The 16,724-nt window shown below is 39.9% G+C and overlaps 1 protein-coding gene across 3 annotated transcripts in view; it reads left to right on the top strand.

Moving 5' to 3' along the window:
* The window catches only part of AFF2 (ALF transcription elongation factor 2), a 351,494-nt gene that overhangs the window by 251,382 nt on the left and 83,388 nt on the right, over window positions 1–16,724 (top strand). For all 3 annotated transcript variants that reach the window (XM_055727794.1, XM_055727793.1, XM_055727795.1), the window contains exon 9: window positions 14,836–14,873. In XM_055727794.1, the coding sequence (XP_055583769.1) occupies window positions 14,836–14,873 (38 nt within the window). The remainder of the gene's footprint in view (window positions 1–14,835; window positions 14,874–16,724) is intronic.

Raw genomic sequence — 16,724 nt, 5'->3', positions numbered from 1 at the left:
TGGCCACACTGCTCCTGACACCAGCCAGGCTGCTGCTGGCCCCCGTGGCCACCTGGGCACAGGGCTGGCTCCTGCCCAGCCGGCCCAGCCAGCCCCCCCAGCCCCTTTCCCGCCGGGCACCTTCCCAGCCCCCTGCCCCAGCCTGCAGCGCTGCCTGGGGCTGCTGTGCCCCACGGGCAGGGCCCGGCACGGAGCCGGGTTGAACCTCACACAGCCGGCCTGGGCCCCTCGCCCGGCCTGCCCAGACCCCCGGCAGGGCCTCCTGCCCCCCCGCAGGGCAGCACTGCCCCAGCCTGGTGTCCTCCGCAGACCGGCTGGGGGTGCGCTCGGTGCCCTCATCCAGGTCATCGATAAAGATATCAAACAGGGCCGGCCCCAGCGCTGAGCCCTGGGGACACCCCGTGTGCCCCCGCCAGCGGGATGTCACCCCATCCCCCACCACGCTCTGCCCGGCCGCCCAGCCAGCTCTTAGCCCAGCGCAGAGCACACCCGCCCCGGCCACGGGCAGCCGGTGTCTCTGGGAGATGCTGTGGGAGACGGTGCCAAAGGCTTCGCTAAGGCCCAGGCAGACACCAGCCACAGCCTTTCCCTCAGCCACTAGGCAGGTCACCTTGTCACACAAGGAGATGTGGTTCGTCAGGCAGGACCTGCCTTCCATAACCCCACGCTGGCTGGGCCTGATCCCCCATTGTCCTGCACGTGCCGTGTGACGGCACTCAGGATGATCTGCTCCAGAACCTTCCCCAGCACCGAGGTCACGCTGACAGGCCTGTAGTTCCCCGGATCCTCCTCCCCGCCCTTCTGGTAGGTGGGTGCCACATTTGCTGACTTCCAGTCAGCTGGGACCTTCCCGGTTGGCCAGGGCTGCTGGTTGATGGAGAGTGGCTCGGTGAGCACTTCCACCAGCTCCACCTGTACCCTTTTGGCAGTGTGAACTTCATCTCATTCTAAGTGATTAGAATTTATTCAAATCTCCTAAACTCTCCCAAATACCTTCTTAAGAAACAGATTATGGTCTGTATCTTTAGGGATTCTAAGCATGAACACTTCCAATCACATAAAAAAATAAATTAACTGGCTGGATGGGAAGTACACTGAGCATATTTCTTAAATGCCCTGCATTTCAATGGAAACCACCTTTTCTATGTACCCCACATAAGTATGGTTGAATCTCCTATTTGTATTACAAATAGAGGGTTATAGACAAACTTATACACATTACAGGAAAGAATCCTGCAGCTTTTTAGGTTAGCTTTTCTTATGCATGCAACTGAATGCATGACTATGCGTCTGTCCTGAGTTTTGTCACACATTGCATCCCAGACTAAGACCTTGAAAAGCTGAGTAGCATAGCTCTGCTGCATCACTTCCGCATTACACTGGCAGTGCTTTCACCCTTTAGCAGCTTCTGCCATATCTCTTTAAAGAGAGCGTATTGGAAGCAGAAGGAAAAGTTGATCTGGCCCACTGGTCAGAGACATAATCATCAACAACGTAACTGCAATGGTTTTTGACTGCAAAGTATTTTTTTCAAGAGGTATATAAAATATTCATTCATGAGGGACAGATCAAGGCAATTAGAATATGTGAATTTTACAGTTTTGAATGTTCAGCTGTGAAGCGCAAGGTTTGAATTTTTTTTTTATTTTTTGTTCTTTTAACATAAAGTTTTTGCAGTCAAATGGCCATTGTAATTCAGCTGTACACATGTGTGCATTCTGACAGGGAGATAAAAGATTAAAACTCTCAGCTCAAAACCATTCTAACAGTATATGCAACATTTCTGTGAGGAAATGGAATAATTTTCTTTACAATCTTTCTGTTATTTTTTTTTTTTACTATAGGCTTTTACAATATGAAGCATGAGCTAGCATTTAATCATTTTTATTAATAGAAACACAGTATGTAAAAACCAAGTTGTTGGTTTTTTTGGGTTTTTTTCTGCTCATATTTCAAGGAAATTGAAACTCTTTGAGAATGATGGTCGGTAGGGAGCCCTAGGATTTGTCCTTTAGGAATTGGTAGGGACCCTTCAATCTTTACACAGCAGGGGCGGTAGTGACACTGATCCATAAATGCACCTTGATCTCAACTTTTAGTGAATGTCTATAGTATGTGGAAAGAGTTTGATCTATCAGCCTGTCTTCTGAGACTACCAGTAGTCCATTTGTCATGGTGGAAGATTGTTAGAAGTTTGTCTGCAAGAAACAAAGCTCTTCTGTCTTACTGTCTCACTCCTCTGAATGAGCACACGTTTCTGATCAGTATTGCATTTATTTAAGGGTCCATGGATCTCGTGCTCTTTTAGGTGTTAAACATCTCCTTCCTTTTCTCCCCGCTGCTGAGGAGAAACACAATACACATGATAGCTCTAGTCAGTCATATAATTAATTAAGAAGTTATGCCTGTTTTCTGGTTAAGATGAAAGCTACCAGGTTGAAGTCAATGAAAGGTATTTATTATTAGGTAGTATTAGCAAGGCTGTTACTGAATATGCTGCCTACTTTTAACATTTGCTTTTCAAACAGGATTTTTAATAACTGGAAATTGTATCTAAGAGTTATAAACCTGATCCAGTGAACCCTCCTTAATGTGTTAGGTCTTTTTTGGTTAAAGCATGCATGTATATGGCCTACCAATGTATCGCCAAGAAGATTCCTGAAAGGAGGCTATACACTTTGATTTCATCCCAGAGGGCGTAAGAGGCTTCAACAAGTGAGAGCTGACTAGAAATCCAAACTACTAGTGCCAAACAGCTGCAAATTGCATGGAAACCTTGTGGTTCCCCTATCCTTTTAGACTTCTGGCAATTGTGAGCTTGATACAGAAGTCAAGTGAATTTCTTTGGGCTGTGACATGTAGGAGGTCCAGTAAGATGTTCGTTGCAGGTCCCTTCAGACTTCAGATCTGTAAAGTTTTGGACCATACCAATCATGGCAATAGAGCATGAGGCAGCTTACAAGTCACTCCACCCCAACTGTAAACTCCCATCATCACTTTTGGGGACTCACTTAGAGAGACGGCAGTTACCGCCTGCATCTAACACATGTGAACACACCCCACAGTATCATCAGTGTAGACACTTTGGAACTGGCCACATGCTTCGTCCCATAGACAAAATGCTGATTCTTATGTCTCATTGTGGGTGATTTGGGATTAAAGGCACACAAAAAACAACAGGTTAGATCTGGAATCAATTTTCATTTACAGCTGAGAAGCAGTTATTGATGCTGTGCTCACAGTTCAATAAAAGATCCAAAGATATAGACCTTGTGTTTCTCTTTCAATATAAGCAGCATAATCAGTGTCAAATGTTTTTACAAAGAAAATTGTATTGACAGTTTTATTAAAATTGCTGTCTTTAAAGTTTTGTTATCCACAATTTGACCTACTTGAATGGTTTTTAATATGCACACTGACCAACCCAATAGATTTTTATGTCTCATATTTACAATACCAGGTTCACATCTGTTTCATGTATTATTTGAGAGGTATTGTTACATTTGAGCATTGCCTGGATTTTAAACTCTTCTAGTATTGTCACCAAGAGGAATGTTGGCATATGCATCAATATTGCATTCAGAAGTCTTACTGCACAATATTTTTAGATTGCCTACGAGTGATACAGTCAAGGCAGATGACAGACATATTATTAGTAAAACCATTAGATGACAAGGCATTTCAGAGATGCTAATGTTAACACTCCTCTGTGAGGAAGGACAGAGCTTTTAAACGGCTTTATTACTCTGTTAAAAAAATACATCAGAAATTAGGAAGAGTAGTGAAGATTTTTAATTAGTAGCTGGGTTCAGCTAAAAGAGCTTAGATAAAACACAGGTTAGTATTTTTGTTCTTTAAAGCACCTCTGTATAATTCAAATTAGCTTTGAGCTCAAAGGCATCCAAATGAGTTGTGCCTGGATACAGTATTTTAAGTAGCTGTGGTGTACCCAATTTTCTTTAACCAGCTCCTCTTTGTTCTTCTGCCTAAGGAATAGTCCTGTTAACCTTTGAAATGCGTACTTAATTTAAAGAACATTGCTAGTGTTCTGTGTGGTTTTGAACCCAAGAAACTTTGATAGTAGTTACAGACCTGCTCCATTTTCAGTATTTTATGTGTATAGTGGTTTTGGCAGAACAAATCAATAAGATGTTTTTCTTTTCAGTTTGTTTTTTATCCCCTCCTTCCCTTAATGATTGCCACTGCAATTGCCCCTTCTCTGATAACCATACAAACACAAGACATGCATATAATCCATGGCCCTACTCTATCATTTGTATTTTACATAAACAGGAATCTTGTTTGCTAGGTTAGATTAGGTAATTACATAAAAAATGTTTGACTTTGTAGCTGAGTCTGAAAAGGTGATCAGCCATAGGCTGAGCTTTGAATTCTTCTAAGGCACACCGAGCTTTCAAAGCACTTACTCAAGTTAAATTTTTTTAAAGTTTATGAAACTCTCAGATACAATATGTTTTCATCATATCATGTAAACACTTTTTAAAGTGGAACAGGGACCACTTCCCTTGGAACAACACATATCCTTTCCTGTTGTAATTTTCCCCTTTTTTTAGGTGGATCCTGAACAAGATGTTTACCTCCGCAAGGTTTCTCTACATTTCCATTTACTTTGTTATCAGCAGAAAGGCTGAAGAACAGCTCTTCAGTAATGACATCAATACTGCACACACAGTGAGAGAGGTCATCTTGTCAAAGCTATAGAAAAATCAGATGGATTAGGATGAAACTAGGTGCAAAATAACTTTGATAGAGTCTTTTAATGTAAACAGTTTATCTGTCATTGGGTTTCATTGAAATCCCAGAGTGAGGCAGCATCAGTGTAGCCACAGCAGCATGTGTTTTGATAAAGAACCCACATTCCAGTGTTTAAGATCTACAGTTATGTTTTATAATTGTGGGGAAATGTTTTCATTAAGCCATTAATGAAAACAGAAGCTATTAGGATAATACAGTCATTCTCCAACCTTGTCAGTCTATAACCATGAAAAATCATTCTGTGAAGATATGTCTCTTCTTGCAACCTCAGTCCATTTTAATTGATATTCAAATTATTTTATTCTGCACAACACTAGTTGAAACAAGCATATATCATCAACTGTGTAAAATTAATATTCCAGCTTCCGTTAGACAAATCTTTGGTAATAAGAGATTTGATGGCTGACATGTCTAAGGTCATAATTCACATGGTAATGATGTAGGTTTGTATCATATATTTACTTATTATCAGCAGAAGCTTTCAGTAACCACTCAGGTCTGAGCTGAGCTTACTGCAGTTATGAGTGAAAAACATGGCATACCACTAAAATACAGTGTTATCAAAAGCTTTTAACTTATTCACATTCACGGAATCTCATGTAATTGTTTCTGCACATGTTGTTATTGTGGAGGTCATCCATCAGTGAGGAAGGGGATTAATACAACTCTCAGGACAAATGGTTGCTATATAATGCACAGTACTACAGATCAGCAATAATCGGGTTGTCCCTGCGGTTTGCAGCCTTGTTCTTACTTGGGCTCTGGGGCTGCAGCTGCCTGGACCAGCACAGGAGCTGGAGGAGCCCCATCCCTCCCACTGACTTGCCTTTTCCTTGAGTTGCTTAATATGCACTGGTAGCTCAGTGTCTCAAAGACCCTCTGCTGCAGTCAACAAAATAATACAGGAAAAGAAAATACTGGCAAGCAGGCAGGCAGCCCTTACAAAGGGGGAATGAAATGCCTTAGCTGAAAAGATGAATAAATATGGCTGCAAGAAGTCCTCATTTCCCCACGAGTAAGCAAGCACTTCAGGTAGCCCCTCAGCGCTCCTTAAACAGGTGCTTCCAGGTGCTTCTCTTGGGTTTAGTTTCTTATGCCACCAGCCTGAAGCAGCCAAGCTCTGTCAGCCATACCATAAGACGTCATTCACCTGAAGGAGAAGCGTTAGAAAGACCTGATGCCTCCATCACTAATGAAGTAGCAGTGGAAAGGCTGGTTGTTCCTCAGTACAGCCATAAGGACCAGATGCTGGAGATCTGTCAGCCTATTTGGGGTCGGAGGGAGGGGGGAGTTGCAGCTTTGAGTCCACAGGATGGGTCATGCACTCTGTGTGTGTGCATGCTGGTGCACACATCATTTTGTAAAGGAGTCTTTATTATAAGCACGGAGGAAAAATATATTTCCCCAGGGCCTCTTACTATGTATGCCACTTATGCAAAAGCCCTGTATTGTTTTGGCAGCAAACAGAGGTAGCAGCAGGTGAGATAATTGATTGATACCAGCGTTGTTGCTGTTAAGAGAAAAGCCAGACTTGACCATACTGTCCTATAAAAATAAATCTGAAGTCTGTGATATCTGCAGGCCATCTCAGTGCTCAACAGTCACTAATCTGACCACATAGGAAACATTTATCTCCCTTTTCTCCTCAAAAAGGGAGTGTGATTTTTATCATGAATGCCTTGTGAAGCATTTTGGTAAAGAAAGTGTCTGGCTTTCTTATGCTGGCCATCTGCAGCGCCGCTCTTTTGTAGAAGCCCAAGCAACTGTCTGTGAACTTGAAAATCTAAATTCTTGGGAGTTTTTTACGCTTGTGGAGGATAGTGCTAGCGCTGGCTTTGAGACTGGGGGCGTTGCAGAAGTCTGAAGGAGGGACTCATAAGTGGCCAGAACAAGCGTAAAGTAGGTGATGAAAAGGACATGATAAATCCAGTAATTAGCTTCTGTCAGCCAGAATAAGGGGGGAAGAAGTGAAAGTTGATCTCCCCTGGAGGCATTCCAGAAGGAGAACAGTAATGAGAGCTAAACACCTTAATTTTTCTTAGGATGAATTAATCTGCCACTGCAAGGTTTGCTGGGGTTGAAGGTGCTCCATTCTGTGCCAGCAGGGTGAATCTTCCCAGAACAGACCTTCTGCCTGCTGGTAGGGACAGGTCAGGACCACAGTGTGACAGTGCAATTGATTTGGGCAGGGTGCTCTCACAGAGAGCATGCCTGCTTTACAAAATTACCAATTCCATGGCAATACTATTAAGTATAATTTTTGGAGCTGTTCAATTTAGTAATTGGCTAAGTCATCTGAGCAATGTACTAAACCAGACCAAGGTCAGCAAAGAGTTATTTCATGTGTTTGCCTCTGTTACCTCTGCTGCCTGTTTGTAATAGATTTAACATTTAGTGTAGATGTAGCGTTCAGTATAAATTAAAATCCTTAAAGTCTTTAGTCCTGTGCTGGAAATTAATGGGTGGTGTTAACAATAGCAACATCAGTTCACATCTTCCCAGCACTGCCACTGCTGGTACTCTTTGACTCTGCCCTTTTGCTTCTCAAGTCTAGGCAACTGTTCATTGATTTAGAGTAGGGAAGAAACTAAGGACAGGTCGAACTCATGAAGGAATGAGATGAAGGCCTTTGCCACAACAGAAAATCTAAGGGCATAAACTGCAAATGAGCAGCAGTACAAGGGGCTGCTTCTGAGATATCTCCCTGTACTCCTTTCCATTTCGACACAGCAAGTTATAATGCGTGAACATTGCAAAAGTAACAATCAGACATTGCAGGCTAAAGCTACACATCATTATAAGACCTAAAATACCAGCACTGTTCAGGTAACTTTCAGGGATGGAGATACAAAGAATTGTTCTTTGTCTGTTTGAACTCAGAAACAGAGGAGTGCACAGGCTTGGAGACTGCCTGCAGCTGCGCAATGAGGTCACAAAATATTCTTTGAATCTAGCCTTTTGCTGCTTATTTCTTGAAGGAAGTTTAGAGAGACTTTTTGTTTTTCTTACAAATCTTTCCAGACCTTTACTCTGTTTCTTTTGCCTCCTCAATATTTTTAATCGTGTCATTAACATGTTGAAATGCAGCTATGGAGTAAACCAAACAAGGAATAGATTTTTTTTTTTATTTATTTGCCATCTGGAGCATTGAACCAAACACATGTATTAAAAAAAAGTGTGAGTAAATAAGACAATGGCAAATACTGAGTTTTATTCCTAGCTAGATGTTTATATTTTTACAGTAGGATTATCATCCACTAAGCCTGGGTCATTTGCAATGACTTTGTAACAAATTGTTTGCTAGGAAATTATGTTTCAAGTGAGAATTTCAATTTAATATTTTTATTTCTGAAACATGGACAATTCAGTACAATTTTCCCAACTTTTTTCTGTCACCAGGGCTGTATATTTTTTTTCCAGATAAAACAGTTCTCATTAAAAATCAAGCCTAACTCTAGCCAGGAGTTCTTTTTTCTGCCATAGAACTTGGCAATGACCAAGTCAGTTAGTATTATCAGAGCATTTAAATCTACTAGGCTTCATGAGACATTGATTAGCATTTGTAAAGCAACTTGACAGTGTTTTGTAGGACTACCAAAGTAAATCAGTAGAATTTGTAATGTCATCTTACAATTTCTGCTGTGTTGGACAGAGGAGTCAAAATTAATACAGTTAGAAACTTCCCATCAAAAGCATTTTTGAAAGAATCCAGCTTATATCAAAATACTTGGGGAACTAGGCACTGTTTCAAGCCTCTTCTGTCAAGGTACATTGGTACTGAAGTTCTAAAATGAGCATACGTGTTATGTGAGTAAACTCTGAAGTCCATTCACTGACAGGTTGTTTTGTAAAGTTCAGCAAAGACTGAAGCCTGTGTGACAAAAGCAACAACAACCATACTACCCACACTAGCTGATTTAAAACCAGCTCAGCTGCGTATACACAAGCAACAAGTGCTCCTCAGAGTGAAGTACACACTGAGTGTGTGCAGCTCTTTTCTCCATTTTTTAAACAAATATGGAATAGTCCTTCAAGAATGGGAAGTGGCCACATTTTTCACTGCACACTTCCTTAGTTTGATTTCCACCATTGGCCTGATGGAAACGTAGGAATTTGTGAAAAAGTGCTGACAGAAGCCCAAATATATCGGTGTTGTTGCTTAGATAAAGCCAGTTCACTTACATCAAGGGTGAAGGTGACTCCTGGTCCACAGAAAGACTGTTTTAGATCTGGTCACCTAAACTCTGGTTTTCATTTTACCCAGCCTCCACTGCCCCAATTGAAATTAAATTTCCAGTATTTTAAGTATTCTTGAACATCTCTGAAGCCATGAAGGTTATTGCATTGCTCAAAGCAATGATGAGAAGCTCTCTGTGGTTCATACACAGTGAGAGTTCAATGAACCATTCTGATTTGTACATAACACATGCTTGGTGACTTGATATTTCAAAAAAATTATTTTAACAGATCCATCTCACATCTTTGGCTTCTGAAGGAAAAATACTAATTTTTTAAAAATACATGACGAGGCGAGCATATTCTCTATTGGTTTTTGGTCCTAGATATAGTAACATCGGGCTTTTTGTCCTCGAGGTGAGACTGACCCGGAACATCACACACAGAATCTCAAATACAAGGTTGCCAACTTCACGTCAAAGGCAATTAGCAAGAAAGAAATACAATATCCTCTGTTGACATTAGGGGACAGGTAGAGGAGAGTGTAACCAATGAAGTAAAGAAGAAAAAAAAATAATGGAACACAACACATATTTGTGCATGTATCATCACATGCTAATCCTTCAGCCCTCGGGTTTGGGCTTTCTAACTCCTAGCACAGTTCTGGGTGGTTTGTTTGCTGCACACTGTGTTCTTCTCCTGCAGAGGAAGTGTAGTTAGCATGAACTGTATCATTACAGAATCAGAGCACAATAGAGTACAGTAAGTAAGTAGTAGTTTTCAGTTCGTTACTTAGGATCGTAGGTAAGGCATTCTGTATAAATAAGATCATGGTAAAACAAAGATAGATATATAGATATGTATATATAACTATGTATATAACTCAACTAACAGGGAAAGTTTCTTTGGTTTTTTTGGATTGGGTCTCCAAGAAGTCTCTTGTATAACCTACAGGACAGGAGAATGGCATGGTGGGTTGTAAACTTCTTTGTCTTGAGTTGCTTAGCTATTCACCCAAGCATACATTGCTGGTTAGAAACTGGGAGATTAACCTGTTAGATTTGCAGCAGTTTATGCAGGAACTTAAAGCACGAGGCCTTCCTTCTTCTGCCAACATGTTTGAGTGCATGAAATGCCATCTGTCTCACCCTAAAAAACGTTATGAGGCTCATCAATTGCTGCCGTAGGATCAGTGCTTCTGAATCAAGAAGGTGAGGAGGGATTCTTAAAAAATACTTTTTGTCTAATCTCATTTTCTTGAAATCAAATACTTTTCCCTGAAAATCCAGGATTTTCAGTTATGCAGTGTAAAATATGTATTTTCTTTGAATAACAGATGCTTCCCCTGTAACACTTGACCAAAAATCTAATTTGCCTTCTGCAGATACCAGTTATTTTACTTTGGTATTTTTGAGCCAGCCTCTTGTCAGTTCTCCTCAAGTCTTCGTGATACAGGAAAGTTGTACTGACTGCAGTACTGTTTCTGGTTCTTTCTATCCAAAAGCCAGTGTGGTAACTGATACTATGAAGAAAAGCACCTTTTTTCACATTTTGAGATCCTTGTGCACAATCTGGAAGTAGTTTGTGTTTATTCCCATATTTAATCTTTTGTGTAATATTGAAATACCTGCTAACAAAATAAGTTGATAGGTATATCCATGCTGTAGATCAAGTAAAGCACAGTGCAGGTGGTTCTTGAACTAAAGCTAAAACAACTAGCACCAAAGTCAGTTGTAATACAACGTAAGAGGTAGGAGTCATTCACAGTTATAAAAGTCATGGGAAAATGTCCCTGGGCAAATACTTTCTGATGGATGTTCCTCTGTATCTTACTGCTTTTCATGTATTCTTCATCTTCTTCCTTCTTATTCAATGCTAGAGTCAGCTGTTGAAAAAAGGTCTTAGAGAGCAGAGGCACAGTTATGGAAAGGCCATAACTGGGAAAAAAAAAAAAAAAAAAAAACCACCAAAAAAACCAAACACCAAAAAAAACCACCAACACCAGAAGGAAATTACAAATTAAAGTGTAATGATTGTCTGGTTCACTCTGGCTTCCATTTTCTAATCATCCTAAATTATTTTAATGCAAGTTTTCAAGCTCAAAATTAGCAAAGATCCCATGTTGTAATTCTCTTAACACCCATTGAATGTTACATTATACCAGTCCAGTTTCATTCCAATCTTTCACAGCAGCATCTCCCACTCAGGGCATATGTATCAAAGTTTAGGGACCTCCTACCTGCTCTATTTCTATATACTACTTCTAATACGTGAAGTTTAGGAATCGTGGAGTTAAAACCAGTTTCTTATGTGTGAAGGCCTAGGAATACATAATGAAAAAATAACTCTTAAAACATGTTTGTCTTTGAAATATCTTAAATTAATAATCAAAAGCTGGCATTGAGTCTAAAGCAAATCAAACAGTCATGAAGATGAGAAACAGGAATTATTCACTGAGTAGCGAGACTGATGGAGGCTCAATGAGATCATTTTGTTCAAAGATTAAAGGCGATGAACACTGAAATAGTTGAGGAGGATGGCTCTGAACACATCTAACTAGAGCTGCTAAATTCAGTAATGATCAAAAGTTAATTATCAAAGCAGAGAGAACTACTCAACACAGACAATTTGAGTCAATAGCTAAGCAGCCCTGAAAAAAAAGTAATTTGGAAGAAGTATTTTCCTATAATGACGTTATATAAAAGACGTACATTTCAAAGAAACCTGCCTAAAACAAGATTGCATTCTTCCTGATCAGAGAAAAATAATTAGCTCTAATTGACAGACCTGCTGCACACCAAGTATTTTCAAACAATATGTTTCTGCATCAAAGCTTAATGTGTAGAGTTACTCAATGTCACTTTGATTTTGCCTTCCCTTATCTTCTGCCACTGGGCATGCTCATGATATCGCAACAAATCCGCTTTGAAAAATGAATGAGCAACACCTACAAGACAAATAAAAGCAGAAGACCAGATCCTGCATCTCTTTCTCAGACGGAATGACTGACATATATTCTGTGCTGTGTTTAACATCACCATGGTCCCACTCAGAGGCAAACTGAATCATTTGTAATAGGAAATGACCAGTTGCTTGATCATCCAACATTAAACTAGGCTGTCATGTAGATTAACCTGAGCATTTGCAATATCTTTTTTTAAAACTCTATGAGTTGGCATGTGTGTGAAGGACACTGTCTCTCCAGCACGTAGCTTTTCTTAAAGAGTTAGGGAAGTGCCTCCCTGTGGTAACAAAAGGAAAAAAAATGTGGGAGTTTTCCATGTAAAAATCCAAGGAAAAAAATGTGCTAGAATGTTCATGGTCCAAGAAAATAAACTATATCTATTTATAATTCTTTCTCCCTAAAGCTATCACGTTTTTTTTCAGGGTAAACAGTTGCCATCAATGTAGCTAAGTAGTCAAAAATCAAACATTCAGTTTATGCTCTGCTCTTTTAATATCTATGACTTTGACATTGCCAGTTCTCACTCCCTGAAATATCTTCATCTTCTTTAATCTTTCATGTAAACATTTTAGCTCACACCATCATGCACATGCTCTCCAGAATATCTTCCGCTTACTTTGTATTAGAATTGACTGCATTATTATTATTTACTTGTGATCCTAGACAATCTCTGCTCTTCTATTTTCTTTTTTTATCTGTATTTTGTTACCATTTTTTTTGCATAGTGATTTTCTAAAAATTCAGAGGAAAAAAAACCTGATTCAGATGCAAGTTTCACATGCTTGAACTCATAATTATTATACTCCAGCTATTTGGTATATAGAAGGGTCAAGCAAAATATCACTGGATAGTCAAAAAACACGTCTGCCATTGTGGAAGGCTGTTTATGAGCTTTAAAAATACCGTAGTTCTCTGCAGGATGGGACTGAAACTTGGCATTTAGTGGGAGGCTTGGGAAACCGAAGTGCCATTTTTGATGGTGTTTTAATCCATTTAAAATAAAGCGTTTTTGTGTTGTTACATGTAATTTATTACTCAGAAAGATTTCTTAATAACATGCTTCTGACTGCACGTACATGTGGCAACAGAAAGAGGGAGATTTGGGAGAGTATCACTGGAAAGAGGCACGACTCACATTATCTCATTAATGAGGCAGGGACCCCATTTCATCATAAGCTTGTTTGAGAGGACATAATTAGGTTTGGGTCTGTAACACTTGTGCAATCTTAAGTTTAGCATTTCCTGAGGTTTAAGTGTTTTATTTAGCCATCCTACTGTACAATTAATATAATTGTTTCCTATCATGCTTTCATTGATTTATTCTTGAGATGGAAAACATAATCCAAATGAAACATTTTTCCTCAGACACTGGGAACCAGCCCAGAAGACTGGTGTTGCCCCATTCCAGCTCTCACAAGCTCTAATTCTTTCTCCAGATTTTAAACTCATTATTAGGGATTTCCATGGATTTAAACACAGATTTTGTGTTTCCTATGATTGGAGGTAAAAGCACCAAAACAGCAGGTATTTTGAAAAACTAACCCCATTGTAAAGCCCATGGGAAAACACATTCCAGCAACATTTGGAACCCAGTTGTGTAGGTACCAGAGGTTTTGAAAGTTAGTCAGATTTCATAAAAGATTTAACATCTCAAGGGCTTGTGTGGGCATTTTTCAGGACCACTAGTATTAGCAGTTCCTATGTGAGAACCATTTTATTCCCATCCCTAAGCATAACAGAGGTTAAAGGTCCTCAGCAAACCCTTCAGTTTTGGTAAGCTTTATAAAAATATCTCTGAAGGTAATTAAGCACTAAAACTTTCCTTACTATAATAGGTTTATGGATCCGTTGTCTTAATTCTGTCTTTCACTGCTATCAGTGCTTGTAATCTCTCTAACCATTTGACCGCTTTCCACATTTAAATCTATTACAGTCTGGTTCTGCAAACACTAGGAGGAATTCTCTGAAAAGATACAACAACAGTGGTTTATCTGAAGGTGATATTTCAAGCCCTCTTGCATTAAAACGTTATTTACCTATTCCAAAAAAAATCAGAGGAGGGATGCAAGGTTGTCTTAGATTACATAATTACACCACAGAAGCATTTAAAAAAAAACTCTCCTCTGAGATCTCGAGCAGCTTAACCAGTGTGATAGACTGGTGTGGCTCTGCCATCAGTGCCCCCAGCTGTGTTGCTTAGCAACATTTTAATTCAAGAAGAATCGAAGGAGATGAAATCCCCGTGGAGAGGGAAACAGAAATAAGAGGGCTGTTGACAGATGATCTGAGTTGTTTCTTCTAATATACTGTGAAGATCACTGGCTCTTTTCATGAATGATAAATGGACTGTACACAGATCAATGGGTTCAGCAATAAACTGGAACCAGACTCCATGTCTGAGGTGGTGCAGGCCGAGAGGCCCAAAGATTTACTCATTTAGATGATTTGGAGTGTGTTTTCTCAAAGGTTTCACAAGAGGAAATTGATCTGAACATTTGGTCATCCTTTTTTGTTGCTGGTGAATAAAAACTGTTTTGGAAACGGAGTCCGTTCTTCCCTTTATTTTTTCCTGTTGTTGTTCTGGTTCCAGCTATGGACAGATAGCTTGTGACAGAGGGGGCCAGACCTCGGCGCAGGAAATGAAGTAATCACCCCGAACAAGTGGTTCTGAAACACTCATGGCCATTAAAAATAAACAAGCCACACTGATACCACTAACTGGGGCAGAAGTATTTCAAACCTGTAGCGCTGTCTCTCTGAAAGGGTCCAGCTCCTGCATCCCTCCACCCGGGTGGTGGCAGGCTGCCTGGCTGTGCAGCTTCTGAAGAGCATCTGCAAGTTGATGTTTTCCTGGGGCTTGGCTGTGCTTTGGTGTGTTGCTTAACTGTTTGTTTCCCCCACCCCTCTTCTGTTTACAGGCTGCTGAAAAGACAAAACTGAGAAACATTCCTGTAAAGTAAGTTATTTTTATATCTGTTTGAAAATGCAAGTTTAACAAGGTGGTTGTATACAATCACTAAAAAGACTAGGACATTAAGAAGGGTGATGAAAGAGATAATAGGATTCAAGTTGCCCCTAATTGTAGCTATAAAAAGGTCAGTATCACTAAGGAAAGCTTTCGATTTCTCATATGTCCCTAATGATTGCACTCCCCAAGTTTCATCCAGTTTCCATAAATTAATGTGTTGTCTATGAATAGCTGCCAAATAATATCGAATCATACTCAATATGTAGTGCTCCTAGCCTTGGGGAGGTTTGTACATGCTAAAAAGATTATGATTTTTAATTGCAATCCTTGAGAAGGTCTGACAGGGGGGAAATAACTAAGAATGTGCCAAATGATTTCTAGACACATGGGAATATTTTGCACCTATGTATCAAGGCTTTGCCATCCTGTTGATTAAGAGCTCTCTCACTCTGTATGTGTGTCTCTCTCACACCATACACACACGTATGTTTCTGTTCTTTAGAGTAGGGCTCTGTGAAGGATGAGCAAGCTACCAGGGAGCAATTTCCAGGGCATTTTATGAGAAGTTCTTAAATCTTAGGGCACTAGCAGCAACACTCAACCATATATCATGGAATTAAGAAAGTTGCTGTATAGATGTCCTGGCTCTTTGAGAAAAGGCATTTTCAGTTAAAGCTACCAGCAATTAGTGATTCTGTTTAAATAATGAGTACTCCAGTCTTAATGGGCTCTTATGTACCGATAAAACACATATTTTTAGCTTCAGTCGGTGATCACTGCAGTTTAACTAAGTCCCGGTAACTGTATATTCCTGTTATAGACAGAGGAAATGTTCTTATTTTTATAGTAGTTTGCTGATCATGCTGGCTGTTGGACTGGAATGGTTTTGTATTTGTAAGAACATGCACTGAAAGGACTCACAAATCATTAATCATTGTGGTTTAGCACACTACAAAAGAGTACAGTTCTACTTCTCACTTGGCTTCCATCATGTATAGTTATTTACCCGTTATAAAGTGAACACAAAATGTGTATGAACCTCCTTGGAGTGATTATGCAAGAGGCAAGACAGTCATAAATCACTCTCTCTATGTTTCGTTCAATCTGATAAAAATTAGAAATAGGATCCAGCAGGGATCTGATAGCACATGAAACTTCTAATAAGACAAGGGACCTTTCTTGCCTATAGAGCTAGTTCAAAATCAGCGGAAGCTGAATTAAAGTCTTTGTTAGCTGGTGGTTGTTTACTAGAGATTGTGAAATAAGCTGTGTTTTGACCTCACATTCTAGAGGATTCAGGAGTTGCAAGGTGATAAGAGTCCACTGGAACAACTCCAAAATAATTATTTAGCATTCATTCACCTTTTTTTAATATTTTGAGTCAAATCCTCAGGAATGGCTCAACTGAATTGAGTTTTCACACATATAATAGAGATATTGAGCCTTTCAGTCATTAAACTGCATATGTGACACTGATGCCCAATTAATCCACCAGAAAGATTTGAGAGTGGGGGGAAAGGGTGATTTAGGCTAGATCATTCCTTTATGGGACTTAAGTGTAGCATGTTGGAATGGAAGACAGCCAGATGGACAGTCTCGCTCTTTCTACCTACATGTGCATATCTCACCCTGTCGTGTTTCCCCCAACTGGTTGTTTAACTTCTCTTTGACTATGTTCATGGTGGCAGCTTCAATTAGTACCCTAGGGAATCCATTATACATATTAATTACACTCTGCATAACAAAACAGCTGAAAAATCTGCCTACTATTTTTCAGCAACATGTAATTATTTAAGGTACCTGTATACAATTATGATTGTGTGCTAAAATATTACACTC

This window comes from Falco cherrug, chromosome 15 (assembly GCF_023634085.1).
Source record: "Falco cherrug isolate bFalChe1 chromosome 15, bFalChe1.pri, whole genome shotgun sequence".
In the NCBI taxonomy this organism is placed as follows: domain Eukaryota; kingdom Metazoa; phylum Chordata; class Aves; order Falconiformes; family Falconidae; genus Falco; species Falco cherrug.
Note: the sequence above shows the minus strand (reverse complement) of the source record. Positions and strands in the feature narration are given on the sequence as shown.